Here is a 27,804-nt window from a genome sequence, read left to right on the forward strand (position 1 = left end):
CTAGGGAGCTCATGACAGTTAATAGCAAAATTACATTGGACAGGGTTTTAGCAGAAGGGTCTTCATAATTCAACTTTAGCACTGAAGGCCAGGCTAAGGAAAGGGGCTTCAAATTGAGCTCAAGGGTTTTAGATGGAACATGGAAGAAGGCTTTGGAATCTTCCTCTTTGGAGGGGAGTATTTTAAAGTCAGGTAATTTTTCACTTGTGGTGAAATGGTTCCTGGGAGAGCTTTCTCTTGCTCCCTTTCCAGCAAGATACTTGGGCCACCTCAGGAGAGCTAACCAACCTCCACCATTAGTATTCTGCAAATATATCTTAGAGACTGATAAATAGGGCTTTTCAAGCACCTAAAGACATGAGAGCCTGCATAGTGGGGTGGGCAGAATGACAAGTACACTTCTGATAATTAATTTCCTTTTTAGGCATCAACTTCTCACTCATCTCGTCAGGACAGGCCTCCAATGAAACCGTTTGTTCTCACTCGGAACATGGCCCAAGCCAAGTAGGTAGTATTAAAAAGTGGGTTGCCTTTGCAAGCCCCCTGCTTTTATGGTTCATTTACAGTGCATGAGTAACAGAAGGTAATGGTTTCACCTGGGGAGGCTGTTCTTCCATCAGAGGTATCTCCTCTGATACTTTCTCTGTCTGTCTTCATCAGACATTTCCCTCACAAACTCGAGCTTAAAAATAGGCTAGAAAGGAAACCAACAAAAATTAATTAATTAACTAATTAAAATCAGAAAGAAGAAAAGAATCTAAGGGAGAATTGTAGACCTTAAAATTGTTTCCCACTGTTTCCTTCAGCTGCAGTTCTCAAAAGGACATGTTTGCCTATCTAGGTTTTAATTCTGAGTTTTGGGATGCTTTTCCGTCGGGTGGCAGAAGAGTCTTCTTCCTCTGTGTATCTTTTATACCCTCCAAGTATAAATACTCCTTCCATCGTATCATCACTCCTCTGTGGGGCATTAGCCTCCAGGATTGCTTACTGGGAGATGATTCTGGGCTATTTATCTTCTCATGAAAGCTCTTGCCTTTAATTCTCCTTCCTGGATGCCTCATTTTACATATCCTAACAGGAGTTTTCACAAATCCTCAGAAGATAGCTGGGTAGGGGAGCAAGGATGAAACAGACACAGGCTTTATCACTAAAGAGAAGAGGCTTTTTAATAGAGCTCTTTATGTTTACTTTTCTAAATGCAGTGTGATTCTTGCAGAGTATTTGGAGCTGGTTATCCAAGTCTGGCATCTATGACAGTGAATGACTGGTATGAACAGCATCGGAAATTTGGAGCATTACCTGATCAGGGTATAGCCAAGAAAACATCAGGTATGGAGGGGTGGGAGGAGAGTCGTTATACTACTACACTACCGGTCCCTAACTCTCGAGCAATTAAATTCAGACCAAGTATTGTTGCCCTTTAGATGCAAAAGAAATCTGGACAAAGATTCTGAGTAATAGAAAGATTCTAGTCAGTATTTTATTTCATTTATTATTAAAATAAATAGCACATGATTTTGGGAGGATGGAGGCAGTGGGACAGCATAGTTTTTTAATTTCTCCAAATATCATGGCATAAAAACAGACTGAGCAGCTAGACAGCAAAGCCAAACATCCATAAATAGCAGTTCTGCTTCTGGTAACAGCAGAGTAGGTTGTATCAGACCAACCCCTCCTATAGATAACAATTACAGACTGGACAGAATATAACAAAACAGCTATCTGAAGGCCCTGAGAGTGACCAAAATCAGACATAGACTGTAGGGCAGTCAACACTTATATAAGAAGGGAACGGTACTTGGAACTTCCTGAGGGCAAGGACTTTGGCTTACTGTGTTCTTGGTGCTCAGTTTGGTAATTAGATCATGGTAGGTACTTGGAGGTGTCTTTGGGAGAGAAAGGTGGAGCTGGTAGTCATTAGAAAGATGGAAGCAATATGGCATAGCAGAAAAAGCATGGACAGATCTGGAGTAACCAATTACTCCTACCACTTAGATAGGACATCATCTAGCCCCTCTGAGCCTATTTTCCTTATCTCATGTATGATCTCACTTGATACTCTTTAACAACCCCATGAAGCAAACATTCTTATTCCCATTTTAGAATGAGGAAATGGTGTCTGAGAACTAACCCAAAGTAAACATAGCTAGAAAGTGGCCAGGCTAGGATGTTAATACAGGCCCTAAAATTCCCACTTCCAATGCTGTTTCCACTGTAGCAAAGAGAATAGTGGTCATTTGAAAAGGTTTCCTGGTTTTTTTTATAGCTTTTCACCCATGGGCAGGCTGCACTTGCTGTAATATGGAGGTGGGTAAAACTTGGATAGAAACCAGTCTTATCAGATGAGGAAGGAGAGAACTGAGTTCAGGGTGACTGTAGCAACTGAAACCTGAGAGGATATCCCAGGAGAGAACCACAGAGGAGGAGCCCTAATTGTATAAAGCCTGCCCAAATCTCTGGCAGACTACTAAGCTATACAGGATCGACTCCAAGCACCCTCGATAGAGCTAAAATAACTGAATGGATAATCCAGCTACTGCCCAATGCAGAGGAAACAGAATTTTGAATTTTCGTTCTAGACAAATGAAAACTAACTAAAATGAAAAATCAGTACGTTTTAGAGGAACAAAACGGAATTCATAATCTCTACAACATAACCATTCAAAAAGTCTGGGATTCAGTCCTCAACTACTATACGTATGGGAAAAAAAAGAAAGAAAATGTGACTTATACTCAAGAGGAAAAGCAATCAATGAAGACCAACCCGAAGATGACTCAGATGTTGAAATTAGCAGATAAGGACTTTAAAGCAGCTTATTTCTATGCTCAAGGGCATAGGGGAAAATATACTTGTAATGAATGAAAAAGTAAGAAATCGCAGAGAAGTAGAAACTATGCACAAAAAATTCTGGAACCGAAAAATACAATATCTGAAGTTTAAAAATCAAACCAGCCTCATAGATACAGACAAAAAAACGGGTGGTTGCCACAGGAGAGGGAGGTTGGAGAGGGGAAATAGGTGAAGGGGATTAAGAGCTATAAACCTCTAGTTATAAAATAAATAAAGCCACGGGGGTGTAATATACAGCATAAGAAATGTGGTCAATAATATTGTGATAACTTTGTGTAGGGACAGATGGTTACCAGATTTATGATGGTGATCATTTCATAATGTATGCAAATGTCAAACCACTGTAATGCACCTGAAACTAACATAATATTGTACATCAACTATATTTCAATTTTTTTAAATTGGATGAGATTAATAGCAGATTGGCAATGACAGGAGAAAGGGTTGGTTAACTTGAAATAAGCCAATCTGAAGAAAAAAAAAAAAGATTGGTTAAAAATGAAGAGCCTCAATGACCTGTGGAACAATGTAAAAAGGTCTACCTTATGTACAATTGGAATACCAGTAAGAGAGAATAAAGAGAGAGAAGGGGCCATTAAAAAAAATTGAAGAAATAATGGCTGAAATGTTCCCCAAATCTGTGAAACACAAATTTAGAAATTTAGAAATAGCAGTAAGCCCTAACTAAGCAGGTTTTAAATACAGTGAAAACCAAGCATAGAGACATCATAGTCAAACTGCCAAAAACAAAAGAAAAAGAGAATCTTAAAAGCAGCCAGAGATAAAGTACATATTACACACAGAAGAACAGTGATATGAATTGTTGTCACCTTCGCATTTGAAAGTGGGTCCCAGAGATAGTGAAGTAATGCCTCAATTAAACACCCCAATTTTATTTATTTATTTATTTATTTTTTCGTTGTGTTGGGTCTTCGTTGCTGTGCACAGGCTTTCTCTAGTTGCGTTGAGTGAGGGCTGCTCTTTGTTGTGGTGCGTGGGCTTCTCATTGCGGTGGCTTCTCTTGTTGCGGAGCACAGGCTCTAGGCACTTGGGCTTCAGTAGTTGTGGCACGCGGGCTCCGTAGTTGTGGCACAGGGGCTTAGTTGCTCTGCGGCACGTTAGATCTTCCCGGACCAGGGCTCGAACCCGTGTCCCCTGCGTTGGCAGGCAGATTCTTAACCACTGCGCCACCAGGGAAGTCCCTAAACACCCCAATTTAAAAATGAGTAAAAGACCTTCGACACCTCACCAAATAAGATTATATAGAGGGGAAATAAGCGTATGAAAAGATGCCCAACATCATATGTCATTAGGGAATTGCAAATTAAAACAACAGTGATCCCACTACACCCCTATAAGAATGGCCAAAACCCAAAATACTAACAACACCAAATGCTGGCATGGATAATGGAGCAACAGGAGCTGTCATTCATTGTTGGTGGGAATGTAAAATGGTACAGACACTTTGGAAGACAGTTTGTCAGAACTAAACATTCTTTTACCATACTATCAAGCAGTCATGCTCCTTGGTATTTACCCAAATGAGTTGAAGTTAGGTCCACACAAAAATTGCACACAAATGTTTATAGCAGCTTTATTCATAATTGCCAACATTTGGAAGCAACCAAGATGCCCTCAGTAGGCAAATGGATAAACTGTGGTACATACAGACAATGGAATAATATTCATTGCTAAAAACAAATGAGCTATCAAGACATAAAAAGACATGGAGGAACCTTAAATGCGTATTACTAAGTGAAAGAAGCTAATCTGAAAAGGCTACATACTATATGATTCCAGCTACATGACATTCTGGAAAATGCAAAACTATGGAGAGGGTAAAAGGGTCATTGGTTGCCAGGGATTAGAGGAAAAGGAGGGATGAATAGGCAAAACACAGGATTTTGGGGGCCAGTAGACTATTCAGTATGATGCTGTAATGGTGAATATATGTCATTATACATTTGCCCAAATCCATAGAATGTACAACACCAAGAGTGAACCCTAATGTAAACTGTGGACTTTGCATGATAATGATGCATCAGTGTAGGTTCATTGATTATAACAAATGTACCACTGTGGCTCGATGTTGATAGTAGGGGGGAGGCTGTGTCTGTGTGGGGCAGGGGGTATATAGGAACGCTGTGTTCTTTTAATTCAGTTTTACTGTATACCTAAAACTGCTCTAAAACTAAGGTCTATTTTTTAAAAATAATGCAAAGAGAGAAAGCTATAAAGTCAATGGAGAAATTAAAAGGGAGGAAGGCAAGAAAGACTGGAGAAACAAAAAACAGATGAGATGAACAGAAAACCAATAGCAGAATGGTAAATCCCAATCCAGCCATGTCAGTAATTATGTTAAATATAAATGGAGTAAACCTTCAAATTAGAAATCAGAGATTGATTACTAGACTCAACTGCATACTGTCTACAAGAGGTACATTCTATTTGGTTCTTTTTGGTTTTTTTTTTTGCGGTACGCGGGCCTCTCACTGCTGTGGCCTCTCCCGTTGTGGAGCACAGGCTCCGGACGCGCAGGCTCAGTGGCCATGGCTCACGGGCCCAGCCTCTCCGCGGCATGTGGGATCCTCCCGGACCGGGGCACGAACCCGTGTCCCCTGCATCGGCAGGTGGACTCTCAACCACTGCGCCACCAGGGAAGCCCCTCTATTTGTTTTTTAATTGAAGTATAGTTGATTTACAATATTAGTTTCAGGTGTACAGCAAAATGATTTAGTATTTTTATAAATTATGCTCCATTATAAGTTATTACAAGATAATGAGTATCATTCTCTGTGCTCTACAATATATCCTTGTTGATTATCTATATTATACATAGTAGTTTGTATCTATTAATCCCATACCCCTAATTTGTCCCTCCCCACTTTCCTCTGCCCCCTTCGGTAGCCACAAGTTTGTTTTCTGTATCTGTGAGCGTGTTTCTGTTTTTCATATCCGTTCATTTGTATTACTTTTTAGATTCCACATATAAGTGATATCATACAGTTGTCTTTCTCTGTCTGACTTATTTCACTAAGCATAATACCCTCTAGGTCCATCCATGTTGCTGCAAATTTCAGAATTTCATTCTTTTTTATGACTGAGTAGTAGTTCATTCTCTGTGTGTATGTATGTATACATATATACATATATATATACCACATCATCTTTATCCATTCGTCTGTTGATGGGCACTTGGGTTGCTTCCATCTCTTGGCTATTGTAAATAGTGCTGCTATAAACATTGGGGTGCATGTATCTTTTCGAATCAGTGTTTTCATTTTTTCTAGATATATACCTAGGAGTGGAATTGCTGGATCATATGGTAGTTCTATTTTTAGTTTTTTGAGGAACCTCCGTACTGTTTTCCATAGTGGCTGCACCAATTTACATTCTTACCAAAAGTGTACGAGGGTTCCCTTTTCTTCACATCCTCTCCAACATTTGTTATTTGTAGACTTTGTGATGATAGCCTTTCTGACAGGTGTGAGGTAATACCTAATTTTGGTTTTGATTTGCGTTTTTCTAATAATTAGTGATGTTGAGCATCTTTTCATGTGCCTGTTAGCCATCTGTATGTCTTTGGAAAACTGTCTCTTCAGGTCTTCTGCCCATTTATTGGGTTCTTTGTTTTTTTGATGATGACTTGTATGAGCTGTTCATAATATTTTGGATAGTAATCCCTTATGGGTCACATCAGTTGTAAATATTTGCTCCCAGCATCTAGGTTGTCTTTTCATTTTGTCAGTATTTTCCCTTGCTGTGTAAAAGCTTTTAAGTTTAATTATGTCCCATGTGTTTAGTTTTGCTTTTACTTCTTTTGCCTTAGGAGACAGAGCCAAAAAAAATATTGCTACGATTAAGTCAGAGTGTTCTGCCTATATTCTCTTCTAGGAGTTTTATGGTTTCAGGTCTTATATTTAGGTCTCCTAATCCATTTTGAGTTCATTTTTGTATATGGTGTGAGGGAATGTTCTAATCTCATTGTTTTACATGTAGCTGTACAATTTTCCCAGAACCACTTGTTGAAGAGACTGTTTTTGCTTCATTGTATATTCTTGCCTCTTTTGTCATAGATTAATTGACCATAGCCTATTTCTAGGCTCTCTATTCTGTTCCATTAATCTGTGTGTCTGTTTTCGTGCCAGTACCATGCTGTTTTGATTACTGTAGCTTTTTAGTATAGTCTGAAGTCTGGGAGCACTATACCTCTGGCTTTGTTCTTTTTCCTCAAGATTGCTTTGGCAATTCAGGATCTTTTGTGGTTCCATATGAATTTTAGGGTTATTTGCTCTAGTCCTGTGAAAAATATCATGCATATTTTGATAGGGATTGCATTAAATCTGTAGATTGCTTTGGACAGCATGGCCATTTTAATAACATTAATTCTTCTAATCCAAGAGCACAGGATATCTTTCCATTTCTTTGTATCATCTTTAGTTTCCTTCATAAATGTTTTATAGTTTTCAGAGTATAGGTCTTTCACCTTCTTAGTTAAGTTTATTCCTAGGTATTTTATTCTTTTTGATGCAATTTTAAGCAGGATTTTTTTTTTTTACTTTCTGGTATTTTATTGTTAGTGTATAGAAATGCAACAAATTTCTGTATATTGATCTTGTATCCTACAACCTTGCTGAATTCATTTATTAGTTCTAATAGTTTTTGGGTGGAGACTTTAGGGTTTTCTAGATATAGTACCACGTCATCTGCAAATAATGACAGTTTTACCTCTTCCCTTCCGATTTGGATGCCTTTTATTTCTTTCTTGTGTGATTACTGTGACTAGGACTTCTAATACTGTGTTGAATAGAAGTAGCGAGAATGGGCATCCTTGTCTTGTTCCAGAATTTAGCAGGAAGGCTTTCAGCTCTTCACCATTAAGTATGACATTGGTTGTGGGTTTGTCCTAAACGGCCTTTGTTATGTTGAGATATGTTCCCTCGATACCCACTTTCAGAGTTTTTATTATTAATGGATGTTGAATTTTGTCACATTGGTCTTTCTGCATCTATTGAGACGATCATGTGATTTTTATCCTTCCTTTTGATAATGTGGTGTATCACACTGATTAATTTGCATATATTGAATTACCCTTGTGACCCTAGAATAAATTCAGCTTGATCGTGGTATATGATCCTTTTTATATATTTTTAGATTTGGTTTGCTAATATTTTGTTGAGGATTTTTGCATTTATATTCATCAAATATACTGGCCTGTAATTTCCTTTTTTTGTAGTGTCACACTGTGGCATGGAGTGAGCAGGGCCAGAACATTCAGCTTGGGCTAGGGTACACACTCAGCAAAGCGGCTGTGGGAAACCCAGCAGCTCTGCTGCCATCAGAAGTCTGGGCTGCTTCTGGGGCACCTCTTGAGTAAATTCCAGCAATGGTCACCACTGCTGCCCCACCTGGGCTCCACCCCAGAGCTGGGTCACCTCTCCCTCTCAAGGTCAAGTCTCTTCCCAGGTCCTGGCCACCTTAGACCCAGTGTCATGCTTGTGGCATGAAGTGAGCAGGGCTAGAACATTCTTTCAGCTCTGGCTGAAAGAGCACAGCATGGCTGTTGCATGAAACCAGTAGCCTAGGACAGCAGGCTACTGGTTTCTCTACCCTACCTGGGGGCAGTCTACCCACACAGTACTCATGAGTGGAGCCCAGACTTCTCTGTGGACTTCTGTGTATCTTTCTTACAACCTTGGTTGTACAGGAGTCTTTCTGCCAATTTCCAGTTAGTTTTTGGTGAGAATTGTTCCACACGTTGATAATATTTTTGATGTGTTCATGGGGAGAGGTGAACTCCACATCTTCTTACACCACCCTCTTGATCTCCTATCAAGAGATGCATTTAAATATAAAGGTACAGATTGGTGGAATGTAAAAAGATTTTTTAAATATACCATGCTAACAGTAAACATAAGAAAGCTGCAGTAGCTATATAATGTCAGATAAAGTAGACTTCAAGACAAAAGGTGTTACTGGACTTTCAAAAGGACATTTAGTGCTGATAAAAGGGGCAGTTTATCTGGAGGACATAGCAATCATAAACATGTTTGTGACTAATAACAACCTTCAAATTACATGAAGAAAAAATTGACAATTAAATGGAGAAATAGAGAAATCTATAGCCATAGTTAGAGATTTTCATACTTCTCTTTCAGTAACTGAAAGAATTTCTGGACAGAAAATCAGTAAGGACATAAAAGATCTGGAGAAAACTCGCAGCCACCTTAACCTGTTTGACATTTATAGAAAAATATATCCAATAGCTGCAAAATACACCTTTTTTCAAATGCACATGGTACGTTCACTAACTTAGACCATATTCTGGGCCACCAAATAAGTGTCCATAAACTTTCTTTTTTAAATTAATTAATTAATTTATTTTTTTTTTCCGGTACGCGGGCCTCTCACTGTTGTGGCCTCTCCCGTTGCGGAGCGCAGGCTCAGGGGCCATGGCTCACAGGCCCAGCCGATCCGCGGCATGTGGGATCTTCCCGGACCGGGGCACAAACCCGTGTCCCCTGCATCGGCAGGCAGACTCTCAACCACTGTGCCACCAGGGAAGCCCTAATTAATTTATTTTTAAAATTAATTAGTTAATTTGGCTGCATTGGGTCTTAGTTGTGGCACGTGGGATCTTCGTCGCGGCACGCGAGATCTTTCGTTGCGGCGTGTGGGCTCTTCATTGCAGCGCGTGGGCTTCTCTCTAGTTGTGGCACATGGGCTCTAGAGCACGCGGGCTCAGGAGTTCTGGCGCACAAGCTTAGTTGCCCCGTGGCAGGAGGGTTCTTATTTCCCCAACCAGGGATTGAACTCTTGTCACCTGCATTGGAAGGCAGATTCTTAACCACTGGACCACCAGGGAAGTCCCTCCATAAACTTTCAAAGATTGAAATTGCACTATGTTCTCTGACCACAACCTAATTCAGTTAGCAATCAATGACATAGGAAGTCCCTAAATATTTTCAAATTAAACAACATACTTATAAATAACCCATCAGTCAAAGAAGAAATCACAAAGAAAATTAAGAAGTATTTTTAACTGAATGATAATGAAATACATTAAAACTTGTGGGATACAACTAAAGCAGTGCTGAGAGAGAAAGGTATAACTTTCAGTAGTTATATTAGAAAAAAGAAAGGTAAAATCAGTTACTAAGGTACTAACTTAAGAAGTTGGAGAAAACAAGAACAAAATAAGCTTAAAGTATATGGAAGAAAGGAAACAATAAAGATGGAGAACCTCGGGGGGGTTGGTGGTCGTAATGTTGCACAAAAGTCAAACATATGTATACCCTCATAACCTGGCAGTTTCACTCCCACGTGTATACCTAAGGGGAATGAGACCATATTTCCTCAAAAGGCTCGTACAAGAATGCTCATAGCAGCATTATTTGTAATACCCCAAACTGAACACTACTTAAATGCCCATACATAGTAGAATGGATAAATAAATTTTGGCATATTCACACAGTGAAATTCTATTTAGCAATAAGGTTAAACAGACTATAGTTCTTTACTTATAAGTAACAAATATAGCTAAGTTTTACAAACATAATTTGAGTAAAAAAAGTCAGACACAAAAGAGAATAAAGTTCAGACATGGCTGAAACTTGTATATGCTGGTTAAAAGCCAGTATGGTGCTCACCCTTAGTGGGAGATCATGAATGGAACTGGACCTGAGGGGGACTTCTGAAGAGTTAGTAATGTTTTGTATCTTAATCTGGGTACCGATTACATGGATGTGTTCAGATGTGAAAATTGACTGAGCTATACTGTGTCTGTGTATTTTTCTGCATGTATGTTACATTTCAGTAAAAAGACAAAAGAAAAAATTCATGGGTAATATTTACAGCAAAACTAAGTGACAGTGTATCCCCATGAAACTCAAAATAAAAACAGTTAAGGGCAAATCATTCATAGCCACAAGATCAACAAGGAATGGACATCTGTGTAGGAGAAAGCAGAAGGAGTTGACAGACCATGCAAAAGACCTGACAAACAGGAGAATTCCAAAACAGCAAACAGGTATTCACTAAAAAGCGTGGCATTCTGACAAGTGTGAGGTGGTATCTCATTGCATTTGAGGTGGTTTTGATTTACATTTCCCTTATGATAGTGATGTTGAGTACCTTTTCATGTACCTGTTGGCCATCTCTATGTCTTCTTCGGAAAAATGTCTATTCAGGTCTTCTGCCCATTTCTTATTCAGATTGTTTGTACTGAGTTGTATGAGTTCTTTATATATTTTGGATATTAACCCCTTAACAGACATATTATTTGCAAATATCTTCTCCTATTCAGTTAAGTTGCCTTTTTGTTTTGCTGGTGGTTCCCTTTGCTGTGCAAAAGTGTTTTAGCTTCATATGGTTCTGTTTGTTTATTTTTGGTTTTGTTGCCCGTTGCCTGAGGAGACAGATCAAAAAAATATTGCTAAGACCAGTTTCAGAGAGCATACTGCCTGTGTTTTCTTCTAGGTGTTTTATGGTTTCAGGTCTTACATTTAAGTCTTTAATTCATTTTGAGTTTATTTTTGTAAATGATGTGAGAAAATGGTCTAGTTTCATTCTTTTACTTGTAGCTATCCAGTTTTCCCAACACCACTAACCCATAAAAAAGAATGAAATCTTGCAATCTGTGACAACATGGATGGACCTGGAGGGTATTATGCTAAGTGAATAAGTCAGACAGAGAAAGATAAAACAAATGAGTCCCAGGCTTCCCTGGTGGCGCAGTGGTTGAGAGTCCGCCTGCCGATGCAGGGGACACGGGTTTGTGCCCCGGTCCGGGAAGATCCCACATGCCGCGGAGCGGCTGGGCCCGTGAGCCATGGCCGCTGAGCCTGCGCATCTGGAGCCTGTGCTCCGCAACAGGAGAGGCCCGTGTACTGCAAAATACAAGCAAACAAACAAAAAAACAAAATAAATGAGTCCTAAACAACCCAGAAACAGACTCATAGATACAGAGAACAAACTAGTGGTTGAGAGAATGGGAGGATGGGTGAAATAGGTGAAGGAGATTAAGAGATACAAATTACCAGTTATAAAATAAATGGGTCACAGGGATGTAATGCACAGCACAGGGAATATAGTCAATAATATTATAATAACTTTGTATGGCACATAATTGATACAAATATAGAATCACTATGTTGTACATCTGAAACAAATATATTGTAAATCAACTATACTTCAATTAAACATTTTTAATGAAAAAAATAAAAGTGTGGCAGTTCAGTTTAAGAACATTAGTTGAAATGGGGAGTTTTTCCCTCCAATAAAAACTGAATACAGGGAACCTGTGGTCAGAAGGTCTGAAAGGGATGGAGCAGGCTAACCCTTAATGAACTCCTGAAAATGAGCCACCAGATCTCCTTACTCATACACGGTCCCACACTGAGGAGAAATTGCTGAGAACAGAATTCAAATTGAGCAGAACAGGGACAATAAAGAATAAGGAAAGAAAAGGTCTAGATAAGAATGGGATAGAGGACCAGAACCAAGAACTCTCATCAAGCAAGTCATCCTATTCCTTTAACATACATAAAAACAGAAGAAAGGGAGCCTCTGTGAAGTTAGAAAAGCCACCCTGAACCATACTTCTTTCTAAAAGTTCAGGAAAGCTTAGTACACATAAGAATGAGCAACAGATTGTGATGATGGTTGCACAGTTCTGAATATACTAAAAACCACTGAATTGTACATTTTGAATGGGTAAATTTTATGGTATGTGAAAAATATCTCAATAAAGCTGTGAGAAAAATGAATGGAAAATTAATCAAGGTCAGATCCCACACAAAATTATTATAAGGAGAAAAAGGAGAGAATCAAAAGCATTCCATGTTGCTTATCTATTTTATGTATAGTAGTTTGTATCTGTTAATCCCATACTCCTAATTTGTCCCTCCCTCCCTCCCTCCCTCCCTCTCTGCTTTGGTAACCATAAATTTGTTTTTTATGTCTGTGAGTCAGTTTCTGTTTTGTATATAGATTCATTTGTATTATTTTTTAGACGCCACATGTAAGTGATATAAAGGATATAAACTGAAAAAATATATGTATATAACTGAATCACTTTGCTGTACACCTGAAACTAACACAGTATTGTAAACCAACTATACTTCAATTTAAAAAAAAGAGAGAAAAAGGGGGGAAAAAACATTCCAGAAAGACACACTCAAAAAACAACAAATTTAAAATATACTGTTTAAAAGTGAGTTGGAAGACATTAAGAAAATTAAATAAGACATGGAAGAACAATACAAAGCAGGATTAGAAAAACTCAGAAATGTAGTGACAACTTGGGGGAAGTAAGAAGAAAGAATCACTTTAGGAATGAAGGCTGAGGGACTTCCCTGGTGGTCAGTGGTTAAGAATCCGCCTTCCAGTGCAGGGGATGCGAGTTCAATCTCTGGTTGGGGGACTAAGATCCCACATGCCGTGGGGCAACTAAGCCCATGCACTCTAGAGCCCATGAGCCACAACTAGACAGCCCACGTGCCGCAACAAAGAGCCTGCGTGCCACAACTAAAATCCAATGAAGCCAAGTAAATTAAAAAAGAAAGCAAGGCTGGGACTTCCCTGGCAGTCCAGTGGTTAAGACTCCATGCTTCCACTGCAGTGAGCGCAGGTTCGATCCCTGGTTGGGGAATTAAGATCCCACATGCCATGTGGTGTGGTCAAAAAATAAAAATAAAAAAATAGAGATGAAGGCTAAGGCAGAATGCTCTTTGACATAAATCGTAGCAATATTTTTATGGATCTGTCTCAGACAAAGGAAACAAAAGCAAAAGTAAACAAATGGGACCTAATTAAACTTAAAAACTTTTGCACAGCAAAGGAAACCAACAGCAAAATGAAAAGACAACCTACAGAATGGGAGAAAATATTTTGCAAATGATATGCCCAATAAGGGGTTAATATCCAAAATATATAGATAGCTCATATAACTCAAACAAAGAAAACTTAAAAATGGGCAGACAACCTGAGTAGACATCTTTCCAAAGAAGATATACAGATGGCCAACAGGAACATGAAAAGAGGCTCAACATTGCTAATCATCAGAGAAATGCAAATCAAAACCATAATGAGATAATACCTCACACCTGTCAGAATGGCTATCATCAAGAAGTCTACAAACAACAAATGTTGGCGAGGATGTATAGAAATGGGAACCCTAGTACACGGTGGGAATATAAATTGGCGTAGCTACTATGGAAGGCAGTGTGGCAGTTTGTCAAAAAATTGAAATAGAACTACCATATGATCCAGCAATTCTATCCCTGGGGGGGTTTTTTGCGGTACACGGGCTTCTCACTGCTGCGGCCCCTCCCACTGCGGAGCACAGGCTCTGGACATGCAGGCCCCGCGGCCATGGCTCACGGGCCCAGCTGCTCTGCAGCATGTGGGATTCTCCCGGACCGGGGCACAAACCCGCGTCCTCCGCATCGGCAGGTGGACTCCCAACCATTGTGCCACCAGGGAAGCCCCTACCCCTGGGTTTTTATCCAAAGAAAATGGAAACGCTAATTCAAAAAGATACATGCACCCCAGTGTTCATAGAATCATTGTTTACATTAGCCAGTATATGGAAGCAACCAAAGGTGTCCATCAGTAGATGAAAAGATATAGAAGATGTGGTGTATATATATACAGTGGAGTATTAGCCCTAAAAAGACTGAAACTCTGCCATTTTCAACAACATGGATGGCCCCTAGAGGGTATTAATGCTTAGTGAAATAAGTCAGAGAAAGAAAAATACTGTATGATACCATTGATATGTGGAATCTAAAAAATAATCTAATAAAAGTATAACAAAACAGAACCAGACTCACAGATATAGAGGACAAACTAGTGGATACCAGTGAGGAGAAAAAAGGGAGGGAAGGGCAAGATGATAGGAGATTAAGAGGTACTAGCTACTATGTATAAAATGAATAAGCTACAAAGATACATTGTACAGCACAGGGAATATAGCCATTTTTTTAACATCTTTATTGGAGTATAATTGCTTTACAGTGGTGTGTTAGTTTCTGCTTTATAACAAAGTAAATCAGTTATACATATGTCCCCATATCTCTTCCCTCTTGCATCTCCCTCCCTCCCACCCTCCCTATCCCACTCCTCTAGGTGGTCACAAATCACCGAGCTGATCTCCCTGTGCTATGCGGCTGCTTCCCACTAGCTATCTATTTTATGTTTGGTAGTGTATATATGTCCATGCCACTCTCTCACTTTGTCCCAGCTTACCCTTCCCCCTCCCCATGTCCTCAAGTCCATTCTCTAGTAGGTCTGTGTCTTTATTCCCATCCTGCCCCTAGGTTCTTCATGACTTTTTTTTTTTTTTAGATTCCATATATATGTGTTAGCATATGGTATTTGTTTTTCTCTTTCTGACTTACTTCACTCTGTATGACAGACTCTAGGTCCATCCACCTCACTACAAATAACTCAGTTTTGTTTCTTTTTATGGCTGAGTAATATTCCATTGTATATATGTGCCACATCTTCTTTATCCATTCATCTGTCAATGGACACTTAGGTTACTTCCATGTCCTGGCTATTGTAAATAGAGCTGCAGTGAACATTGTGGTACATGACTCTTTGAATTATGGTTTTCTCAGGGTATATGCCCAGTAGTGGGATTGCTGGGTTGTATGGTAGTTCTATTTTTAGTTTTTTAAGGAACCTCCATACTGTTCTCCATAGTGGCTGTATCAATTTACATTCCCACCAACAGTGCAAGAGGGTTCCCTTTTCTGCACACCCTCTCCAGCATTTATTGTTTGTAGATTTTTTGATGATGGCCATTCTGACCGCTGTGAGGTGATATCTCATTGTAGTTTTTTTTTTTTTTTTTTTTTTCTCATTGTAGTTTTGATTTGCATTTCTCTAATGATTAACAATGTTGAGCATTCTTTCATGTGTTTGTTGGCAAACTGTATATCTTCTTTGGAGAACTGTATTTACATCTTCTGCCCATTTTTGGATTGGGTTGTTTGGTTGTTTTTGTTTGTTTTTAATATGTATAATTGTGATAGAAATTTTTTAAATTAATTAATTTATGGCTGTGTTGGGTCTTCGTTTCTGTGCAAGGGCTTTCTCTAGTTGCAGCGAGCGGGGGCCACTCTTCATCGCGGTGTGCATGCCTCTCACAGTTGCAGCCTCTCTTGTTGCGGAGCACAAGCTCCAGACGTGCAGGCTCAGTAGTTGTGGCTCATGGGCCTAGTTGCTCCGCGGCATGTGGGATCTTCCCAGACCAGGGTTCGAACCCATGTCCCCTGCATTGGCAGGCACATTCTCAACCACTGCACCACCAGGGAAGCCTGGGTTGTTTGTTTTTTTGATATTGAGCTGCTATTAAATTTTGGAGATTAATCCTTTGTCATTTGCTTCATTTGCAAATATTTTCTCCCATTCTGACGGTTGTCTTTTCGTCTTGTTTATGGTTTCCTTTGCTGTGCAAAAGATTTTAACTTTCATTAGGTCCCATTTATTTTATTTTTGTTTTTATTTCCATTTCTGTAAGAGGTGGGTTAAAAAGGATCTTGTTGTGCTGTATGTCATACAGTGTTCTTCCTATATTTTCCTCTAACAGTTTTATAGTGTTTGGCCTTACATTTAGGTCTTTTATCCATTTTGAGTTTATTTTTGTGTATGGTGTTAGGGATTGTTCGAATTTCATTCTTTTACATGTAGCTGTCCAGTTTTTCCAGCACCACTTGTTGAAGAGGCTGTCTTTTCTCCATTGTATATTCTTGCCTCCTTTATCAAAAATAAGGTGACCTATGTGCATGGGTTTATCTCTGGGCTTTCTGTCCTGTTCCATTGATCTGTATTTCTGTGTTTGTGCCTGTACCATACTGTCTTGATTACTGTAGCTTTGTAGTCTAATCTGAAGTCAGGGAGCCTGATTCCTCCAGCTCCGTTTTTCTTTCTCAAGATTGCTTTGGCTATTCGGGGTCTTTTGTGTTTCCATACAAATTGTGAATTTTTTTGTTCTAGTTCTGTGAAAAATGCCAGTGGTAGTTTGATAGGGATTGCACTGAATCTGTAGATTGCTTTGGGCAGTAGAGTCATTTTCACAATGTTGATTCTTCCAATCCAAGAACATGGTATATCTCTCCATCTATTTGTATCATCTTTAATGCCTTTCATCAGTGTCTTATAGTTTTCTGCATACAGGTCTTTTGTCTCCTTAGGTAGGTTTATTCCTAGGTATTTTATTCTTTTTGTTGCCATGGTAAATGGGAGTGTTTTCTTAATTTCACTTTCAGATTTTTCATCATTCGTGTATAGAAATGCAAGAGATTTCTCTGCATTAATTTTGTATCCTGCAGCTTTACCAAATTCATTGATTAGCTCTAGTAGTTTTCTGGTAGCATCTTTAGAATTCTCTATGTATAATATCATGTCATCTGCAGTGACAGCTTTACTTCTTCTTTTCTGATTTGGATTCCTTTTATTTCTTTTTCTTCTCTGATTGCTGGGGCTAATACTTCCAAAACAATGTTGAATAATAGTGGTGAGAGTGGGCAACCTTGTCTTCTTCCTGATCATAGTGGAAATGGTTTCAGTTTTTCACCATTGAGGACGATGTTGGCTGTGGGTTTGTCATATATGGCCTTTATTATGTTGAGGTAAGTTCTCTCTATGCCTACTTTCTGCAGGGTTTTTATCATAAGTGGGTGTTGAATTTTGTCAAAAGCTTTTTCTGCATCTAGTGAGATGATCATATGTTTTTTATTCTTCAATTTTTTAATATGGTGTATCACATTGATTGATTTGCATATATTGAAGAATCCTTGCATTCCTGGGACAAACCCAACTTGATCATGGTGTATGATCCTTTTAACGTGCTGTTGGATTCCGTTTGCTAGTATTTTGTTGAGGATTTTTGTATCTAGGTTCATCAGTGATATTGGCCTGTAGTTTCCTTTCTTTGTGACATCTTTGTCTGGTTTTGGTATCAGCGTGATGGTGGCCTCATAGAATGAGTTTGGGGGTGTTCCTCTCTCTGCTATAGTTTGCAAGAGTTTGAGAAGGATAGGTGTTAGCTCTTCTGTAAATGTGTGATGGAATTCGCCTGTGAAGCCATGTGGTCCTGGGCTTTTGTTTGTTTGAAGGTTTTTAATCACAGTCTCAATTTCAGTGCTTGTGATCGGTCTGTTTATATTTTCTGTTTCTTCCTGGTTCAGTCGCGGAAGGTTGTACTTTTCTAACAATTTGTCCATTTCTTCCAGGTTGTCCATTTTATTGGCATATAGTTGCTTGTAGTAATTTCTCATGATCCTTTGTATTCCTGCAGTGTCAGTTTTTTCTCCTTTTTCTTTTCTAATTCTATTGATTTGAGTCTCCTTCCTTTTTTTCTTGATGAGTCTGGCTAATGGTTTATCAATTTTGTTTGTCTTCTCAAAGAACCAGCTTTTAGTTTTATTGATCTTTGCTATCATTTCCTTCATTTCTTTTCCATTTATTTCTCATCTGATCTTTATGATTTCTTTCCTTCTGCTAACTTTGGGGTTTTTTTGTTCTTCTTTCTCTAATTGCTTTAGGTGTAAGTTTAGGTTGTTTATTTGAGATGTTTCTTGTTTTATAAGGTAGGACTGTACTGCTATAAACTTCGCTCTTGGAACTGCTTTTGCTACATCCCATAGGTTTTGGGTCGTAGTGTTTTCATTGTCATTTGTTTCTAGGTATTTTTTGATTTCCTCTTTAATTTCTTCCCTGATCTCTTGGTTATTAAGTAGTGTATTGTTTAGCCTCCACATGTTTGTGTATTTTACAATATTTTTCCTGTAATTCATATCTCGTTTCATAACGTTGTGGTCAGAAACCATACTTGATATGATTTCCATTTTCTTAAATGTACCAGGGTTTGGTTTGTGACCCAAGATATGATCTATTCTGGAGAATGTTCCAATACACTTGAGAAGAAAGTGTATCTGTTGTTTTTGGAAGGAATGTGTTATAAATATCAATTAAGTCCATCTTGTTTAATGTATCATTTAAAGCTTGTGTTTTCTTATTTATTTTCATTTTGGATGATCTGTCCATTGGTGAAAGTGGGGTGTTAAAGTCCCCTACTATGATTGTGTTACTGTCTATTTCCCCTTTTATGACTATTAGCATTTGCCTTATATATTGAGGTGCTCCTATGTTGGGTGCATAAATATTTACAGTTGTTATATCTTCTTCTTGGATTGATCCCTTGATCATTATGTAGTGTCCTTCTTTGTCTCTTGTAATAGTCTTTGTTTTAAAGTCTATTTTGTCTGATATGAGAATTGCTACACCGGCTTTCTTTTGATTTCCATTTGCATGGAATATCGTTTTCCATCCCCTTACTTTCAGTCTGTATGTGTCCCTAGGTCTGAAGGGGGTCTCTTATAGACAGCATATATATGGGTCTTGGTTTTGTATCCATTCAGCCAGTCTATGTCTTTTCGTTGGAGCATTTAATCCATTTACATTTAAGGTAATTATTGATATGTATGTTCCTATTACCGTTTTCTTAATTGTTTGGGGTTTGTTATTGTAGGTCTTTTCCTTCTCTTGTGTTTCCTGCCTAGAGAAGTTCCTTTAGTATTTGTTGTAAAGCTGGTTTGGTGGTGCTGAACTCTCTCAGCTTTTACTTGTCTGTAAAATTTTAATTTCTCCGTCGAATCTGAATGAGATCCTTGCTGGGTAGAGTAATCTTGGTTGCAGGTTTTTCCCTTTCAGCACTTTAAATATGTCCTGCAACTCCCTTCTTGCTTGCAGAGTTTCTGCTGAAAGATCACCTGTAACCTTATGGGGATTCCTTTGTATGTTATTTGTTGTTTTTCCCTTGCTGCTTTTAATATGTTTTCTTTGTATTTAATTTTTGATAGTTTGATAACTATGTGTGTTGGCGTGTTTCTCCTTGGAATTATCCTGTATGGGATTCTCTGTGCTTCCTGGACTTGATTAACTATTTCCTTTCCCATATTAGGGTAGTTTTCAACTTTAATCTCTTCAAATATTTTCTCAGTCCCTTTCTTTTTCTCTTCTCTTCTTCTGGAACCCCTGTAATTCGAATGTTGGTGCGTTTAATGTTGTCCCAGAGGTCTCTGAGACTGTCCTCAGTTCTTTTCGTTCTTTTTTCTTTATTCTGCTCTGCAGTAGTTATTTCCACTATTTTATCTTCCAGGTCACTTATCCATTCTTCTGCCTCAGTTATTCTGCTATTGATTCCTTCTAGAGAGTTTTTAATTTCATTTATTGTGTTGTTCATTATTGTTTCTTTGCTCTTTAGTTCTTCTAGGTCCTAGTTAAATGTTTCTTGTATTTTCTCCCTTCTATTTCCAAGATTTTGGATCATCTTTACTTTCATTACTCTGAATTCTTTTTCAGGTAGACTGCCTATTTCCTCTTCATTTGTTTGGTCTGATGGGTTTTTACCTTGTTCCTTCATCTGCTGTGTGTTTCTCTGTCTTCTCATTTTGCTTAACTTACTGTGTTTGGTGTCTCCTTTTCGCAGGCTGCAGGTTCTTAGTTCCCGTTGTTTTTGGTATTTGCTCCCTGTGGGTAAGGTTGGTTCAGTCGGTTGTGTAGGCTTCCTGGTGGAGGGGACTAGTGCCTGTGTTCTGGTGCATGAGGCTGGATCTTGTCTTTCTGGTGGGCAGGACCACGTCCGGTGGTGTGTTTTGGGATGCCTGTGGCCTTATTATGATTTTAGGCAGCCTCTCTGCTAATGGATGGGGCTGTGTTCCTGTCTTGCTAGTTGTTTGGCATAGGGGTCCAGCGCTGTAGCTTGCTGGTCGTTGAGTGGAGCTGGGTGTTGGCGTTGAGATGGAGATCTCTTGGAGATTTTCGCCATTTGATATTATGTGGAGCTGGGAGGTCTCTGGTGGACCAGTGTCCTGAACTCGGCTCTCCCACCTGAGAGGCACTGGCCTGATGCCCGGCTGGAGCACCACGACCCTGTCATCCACACGGCTTAGAATAAATAGGAGAAAGAAAGGAAGAAAGAAAAAATAAAATAAAGTTATTAAAATAAAAAATAATTATTAAAAAATTTTTTAATTTTAAAAAGTAGTAAAAAAAAAAGAAAGGAAGAGAGCAGCCAAACCAAAAAACAAGTCCACCAATGATAACAAGCACTAAAAGCTATACTAAAAAAACCCCAGAAAAACGGACAGACAGAACCCTAGGACAAATGGTAAAAGCAAAGCTATACAGACAAAATCACACACGGAAGCATACACATACACACTCACAAAAAGAGAAAAAGGAAAAGTATGTATATATCATTGCTCCCAAAGTCCACCGCCTCAATTTTGGGATGATTCGATGTCTCTTCAGGTATTCCACAGATGCAACGTACATCAAGTTGATTGTGGAGATTTAATCCGCTGCTCCTGAGGCTGCTGGGAGAGATTTCCCTTTCTCTTCTTTGTTTGCTCAGCTCCTGGGGTTCAGCTTTGGATTTGACCCCGCCTCTGCGTGTAGGTCACCTGAGGGCATCTGTTCCTGCCCAGACAGGACAGGGTTACAGGAGCAGCCGATTCAGGGGCTGTGGCTCACTCAGGCCCGGGGGAGGGAGGGGTATGGATGCTGGGCGAGCCTGCGTCGGCAGAGGCTGGCGTGACATTGCAACAGCCTGAGGCGTGCTGTGCGTTCTCCTGGGGAAGTTGTCCCTGGATCACGGCACCCTGGCAGTGGAGGGCTGCACAGGCTTCCGGGGGGCGAGGTGTGGATAGTGACCTGTGCTCGCACACAGGCTTCTTGGTAGCTGCAGCAGCAGCCTTAGCGTCTCATGCCAGTCTCTGAAGTTCGTGCTGATAGCCCAGGCTCATGCCCATCTCTGGAGCTCCTTTAAGCAGCATTCTTAATCCCCTCTCCTCGCACACCGTGAAACAAAGAGGCAAGAAAAAGTCTCTTGCCTCTTCGGCAGTTCCAGACTTTTTCCCGGACTCCCTCCGGCTAGGACTCCCTCCGGCTAGCTGTGGCGTACTAGCCCCTTCGGGCTGTGTTCACGCAGCCAACCCCAGTCCTCTCCCTGGGGTCTGACCTCCGAAGCCCGAGCCTCAGCTCCCAGCCCCCACCCGCCCCGGCGGGTGAGCAGACAAGCCTCTCAGGCTGGTGAGTGCTGGTCGGCACTGATCCTCTGTGCGGGAATCTCTCCGCTTTGCGCACTGCACCCCTGTTGCTGCGCTCTCCTCCATGGCTCCGAAGCTTCCCCCCACTCCACCCCTGTCTCCGCCAGTGAAGGGTCTTCCTAGTGTGTGGAAACCTTTCCTCCTTCACAGCTCCCTCCCACTGGTGCCAGTCCCACCCCTATTCTTTTGTCTCTGTTTTTTCTTTTTTCTTTTGCCCTACCCAGGTACGTGGGGAGTTTCTTGCCTTTTGGGAGGTCTGAGGTCTTCTGCCAGCATTCAGTAGGTGTTCTGTAGGAGCTGTTCCACATGTAGATGTATTTCTGATGTATTTGTGGGGAGGAAGGTGATCTCCACTTCTAACTCTTCAACTGTTTTCCCAATATTTTATAATAACTCTAAATGGAATATAATATATAAAATATTAAATCAACATGTTGTACACCTGAAACTAATATTGTAAATCTATTAGACTTCAGTTTGAATAAAAGAAAAGAAATGAAAGCTAAACTAGAAGAAAACAAGCATGAGTGAATATAACAGAAAATGCCTTTCTAAAGTAAAAAGGAAAATGTTTTAAATCAAAAAGAAACAAAGATGAACAGATTTCTAGAAAAAGTGACAAATATGAAAGATAGCAAAGAAGACCTGACATATGGATAATAAGATTATCTGAAGAAGAATACTGAAGCAAGGAAAAAGAAAAAAATGCTTAAAACTAATATTGGATGGACCTAGAGACTGTCATACAGAGTGAAGTAAGTCAGAAAGAGAAAAACAAATACCATATGCTAACACACATATGTGGAATCTAAAAAAAACGGTACTGATGAACCTAGTGGCAGGGCAGGAATAAAGATGCAGATGTAGAGAATGGACTTGAGGACACGGGGAGGGGGAAGGGTAAGCTGGGACGAAGTGAGAGAGTGGCATGGACATATATACACTACCAAATGTAAAATGGATGGCTAGTGGGAAGCAGCCGCATAGCACAGGGAGATCAGCTCAGTGCTTTGTGACCACCTAGAGGGGTTGGATAGGGAGGGTGGGAGGGAGATGCAAGAGGGAGGGGATATGGGGATATATGTATACATATAGCTGATTCACTTTGTTGTACAGCAGAAACACACAACATTGTAAAGCAGTTATACTCCAATAAAGATATTTTTTTAAAAAAAACTAATATTGAGGAAACTTTAGATTTGCTTTTAAAAAGCACACCGTGTACCTACGAATTTTGACCCAGAATGACCAGCAGCAAGACACATTCTAATAAAATTACTAGACTTTTTTTAAAAAAAGAAATGCCTTGGATACTTCAGCAAAAACAGCAGGTGGGTTGTAAAGGAAGGAAAATCAGATCATCTTCAAACTTTTTGACACCAACACTTTATGCCAGAAGAAAATGGAGTAACATTTAAGATACTCAAGGGGAAAAATGTGAGCCAAGGACATTATATCTGGTAAAAGTGGCTTTTAGGTATAAAAGGTACAGGTATTTATCAACATGCAGGAACTCAGGAAATATTCGTCCCATGATCCCTTTCTGAGAAATTTGCTAGAGAATGAGCTTAAGACAACCAAAGTGATGAGAGAGACATTGATATAAGGACTGTCAGTCAGCATTAAATATATAGTTACTTGTAGAACTAAGACTAAATGAGATTTGAAAGAGAGAAAGTATTAATGCTTATATGCCCAGTGCTCTGGTAATGTAGATATAGTGTAACTTTTAATGGAGAAATGGGGAAAGAATATGCAAAAAAAGAACTGTTCTCAGCAATTATATTGGTAACAGTATTAGTGTTATTCCAGGACTGTGTAACGTGAGATAATGTTAACTGAGTAATTATGAGATATTCAAATTCCATCATCCTCTGTCTTTGAGAGCTAAGACTTTTAATGTGGAAGAATACAGATGTAATTCAAAAGAATTTGAGTTAGAAACAAAACACCCCTGTAGTCCTGAATATGAACTCATGAGAAATTTTATTGAAAAGTACACACACACACATACACGCACACACACACACACTTTTGCTTTATCCACTGAAAAGGCTTAGAAACAATGACCAGCCCAGAAGCAATGAGCACACCTAGTAACCCAGGTTCTGTTCTTGAAATACCATTCCCATTAAAAGAAACCAGGATGTCTTAGAGAAATAGCTAATTCCAAGCTTGCAGCAGGAAATAAATAAGATGAGCTTGGAACATCTTGTCATAAAGGATAGGAAAGAAGCTTTCAAAGACTACTATGGTCATATCAAAAGGACTCACAAGCCACTTTGAAGACGTTTCCACTGGCCAGAGACAGTTTGGCTTGAAAAAGGATAATTGCCAGTAGCAACGAGCACGTCTAGTGCCCAAATCTTGGTTTCTAATACTATTCTCCAATTAAAGGGCTCCTTAGAGAAATGGATAATTTTAGGGCTGGACAGGGAATATACAAGATGAACCTGAAATATTTTGTAGTACTAGAAAATAAAGAAGCACTCAAAAAACAACAACAGCAAAGAAAAAACTATTGAGGTATGTTAATGTGACACAGGGCCTTGTGAAAGAACTGTTACTGGCCAAAACTGGAAGAATATGAGCAGGAAAATAACAGTATTGGATTATAACACAAGGAATAAAATGTGTCCGTGAGTCTACAGTGATAGAACTAAATGATTACATAAATAGATGGGGGCGAAGAGACCAATCTCCCCTACAGAAAAATTCTAAATAATTTGTGTGTATACACCTGTCTCAAGGAGGTGCAGCACAACTCCTCACCCCTTAAGTGTAGGCTATGTTTAGTTACTTGCTTCCAAAGACTATAGTATAGAAGGAGGGGGGAGCAGTTGGGAACCCTACAAACACTACCTGAAGTGATCCCAGTTAACATCAGCAGTGATGTCATGTTGGTGGTGTGTAGCCTTGGTTTGATGTGATAAGGAGGAAACTTCACTGTTACTCTCTTCCAAAAGTCATAACCCTAGTCTAATTATGAGAAAAATATGAGGCAACCCCAGGTTGAGGGATATTCTGCAAAATACCTGATGAGTCCCCCTTAAAACTGTCCAGGTCATCAAAAACAAGGAAAGTAAGAAATTCTCACAGCCAAGAGGAGACAAAGGAGACAGAGGACTAATGTAATATGGAATATTTGATGGGATCCTGGAACCAAAAAAAACGGACATTACGTAAAACCCAAGGAAATCTGAATAAAGTATGAACTTTAGTTGTTAGTTATATATGTATCAGTATTGGTTCATTAGTTATGACACACAAACCATAGTAATGTAAGATGTTAACAATAAGGGAAATTGGGTACGGATGTATAAGAACTCTGTACTATCTTCTCAATTTTTCTGTAAATTAAAACTAAAGTTAGAAAGCTTATTTGGATATTTTTTAGAAATCATTGCAATTCATTGAAACCCATCAAATATGTTTAAATCCATGAGTTCATAACTATAGTTAAAACAAAAATTGTTCAATTTCAGAGGATGATAAGGAACCAATTTATTACCTTGAGAAATGGTAAATTAAAGCAGAAGAATCAAGCATTAATCTTGTTTTCTTTTCCTGGGTGACTAAATAGTAGTAGATGAGGGAAAGCCTCTCTTTATAAAAGCATTCTACTTAATAAAAAAAGAAATGTTAAAGAGTATCACCATTTTGAAATCCTGGGAAAATTAATGAATCTAGGCATTGAGCATCAGCAGCTGCTAACATCACAACATATGAGACACAGATACTATGTGCCACCTGCTGGGGGAGGACAACACCACCTGTATTCATGAGAAGGGATCAACCCTGAGTCATATCAAGCTCTGTGTCCACTTGCCAATCTGCAGAAATACAGAAGAACATGTTGGACTCCATCATGACTATGCGGTCGGCAAAATCCAGATTTGGGGAAACTACAGGTCAAATGCCCCAGCCTCTTCAATAGAGAACTTGTAAGGAAAGAAAGGGATGGAAGAAGAAACCTGTAGATTAAAAATATATCAAAATATTTGAAAATGGTAAGACTAACCTCAAAAGCATTATGCTAAGTGAAAGAAGTCAGACACAAAAGACCACACGTTACTTGATTGCATTTATGTGAAATGTTCAGAATAGGCAACTCTATAGAGATAGAAGGTAGATTGGTGCTTTCCAGGGAGGGAAGGAATGGGGATTAACTGCCAGTGAGCACAGGGTGTCATTTGGTAGATGCTCATGGAGAAGCTTTGGGGATGGGTACAGAAAATCTATATCTTGACCCAAGTGAAGGCTATAAAGGTATAGCCTCCTTATCAAATTTTAAGTTATATATATTTTTGTGTGATTTCCAGTATCTTTTATTTCACAGTAAAAGGGTTTAAAAAAAAAGAAAAACAGAACACAAGACTGCTAAGCTGTAAGGAGAGGTCAGATTCCCCACATATTTCATTCTTTATCATGGTAATGAGAGTATTTCTCGTGGGCAAATTCAAGGTAGCTAGGCAATGTTCCTTTACCTCACAAAGGAAAGAAAAAAAATCGTGCAAAAGAGACCTAGTATTTGGTACACTGCATGACAAGTGCCATTTGGACCTCAGACCCTGTTCCAAACGTGCAAAATAACACACATTCTTTTCTGGTAGGTTCAACTGCCCCGTGATTTCCAATTTTATACACACACAGAATTGTAGAACTGTAATAAAGGAAACGGATGAAGGAGGAGAAGTCACCTATAGTCCCACCTCCCTGGCAAATCACAAATCATAAATATTTTTTACTTCACTGTTTTTGTCAGGCGAGTGTGATAACCACTATACTATGGAAACACTTCAGTGTTTTTGGTTTGCTGGGGTTCTGTTGGTCAGTTGGTGTTTTCGTTTTCTGTTGTGAGGGGTTGGCCATTTTAGCAAGAATTCTTTCCCAAAATAGAATTCATTTTGAGGGGCAACTTTTATGTTTTTGCCTTCTCGTGAAAACCACTCAGAGGATCCTGTCTTACTATTATTTAACATGTCACCTGTTAAGTAATAGTAAGTACTCTCCCCAGTTCTGCTGGCCCCAGGGTAGGCAGCTAGGTATATATTCCTTGTTCTCTTGTTACGTGGTCGTATTCAGTGGAGCTGGGGCCCGTGACAGTCGCTCTTTCCCTCACCCCTGCTTTCTCATTTTTCCACTTGGGCAGAGTTCAAAACAGCAGCTCAGCAACAAGATCAGGAACAGGAGGAAGAGGATGATGAACAGGCAGTCCACAGAGCTCGGGAGTGGGATGACTGGAAGGACACCCATCCTAGGGGCTATGGCAACCGACAGAACATGGGTTAGTCTCCCCACAACAAGACAGGACTACAGGGGCTTCTGTCTTCCCCACCAAGGAAAGCTGTGCAGTCTTCCCCTCCCTGGGCTCCTGCTTCAGCCGTGTACAACGAAGGCAGAGATGCTTAATTAATCATGCTTTGCGTTCATTAAAATGTCAATTAAGTGTGTATTTGTACCCTACATGATGAGCCAACAATCTTGTCTTGGAATTATAATCCTATCATGGTATATTCCACTTTTCTTAAGTGGAAATAAAAGAGTACTGAGAAATGGTTCTGTATAATCAATGGCTGTATGAATTCTCTTTGAAAAATGAAGGTCCCCTCTATCATGTGAGCCTGTGCAGAAATATGAGTATCAGCTGCTTTCTTCCAGGGGGTGAGGGGAGGGGGTCAGCTGTGGGTCCCTGGGCTTATGGAGAGATCCTCGTCATCTCCCTTTGATGTGGGCAGTGAGTTACCCAGCATCAGAGCTGCCCAGACTGGCTGGAGCTTGCTTTCTCCTTTCTACCCCAGTGCTGTGAACTAACCCAACACTTGCTTTACA

The 27,804-nt window shown here is 39.5% G+C and overlaps 1 protein-coding gene across 1 annotated transcript in view; it reads left to right on the forward strand.

The window, feature by feature from the left end:
* IGBP1 (immunoglobulin binding protein 1) overlaps positions 1-27,535 on the forward strand; it is a 38,207-nt gene extending 10,672 nt beyond the window's left edge. The window contains exons 4-6 of the mRNA XM_082864985.1: positions 425-504; positions 1,217-1,329; positions 27,125-27,535. Of these exons, the coding sequence (XP_082721111.1) occupies positions 425-504; positions 1,217-1,329; positions 27,125-27,264 (333 nt within the window). The 3' untranslated portion in view covers positions 27,265-27,535. The remainder of the gene's footprint in view (positions 1-424; positions 505-1,216; positions 1,330-27,124) is intronic.
* The last annotated feature ends 269 nt before the right edge of the window (positions 27,536-27,804 follow it).

Source organism: Leucopleurus acutus, assembly GCF_964270905.1.
Source record: "Leucopleurus acutus genome assembly, chromosome: X".
In the NCBI taxonomy this organism is placed as follows: domain Eukaryota; kingdom Metazoa; phylum Chordata; class Mammalia; order Artiodactyla; family Delphinidae; genus Leucopleurus; species Leucopleurus acutus.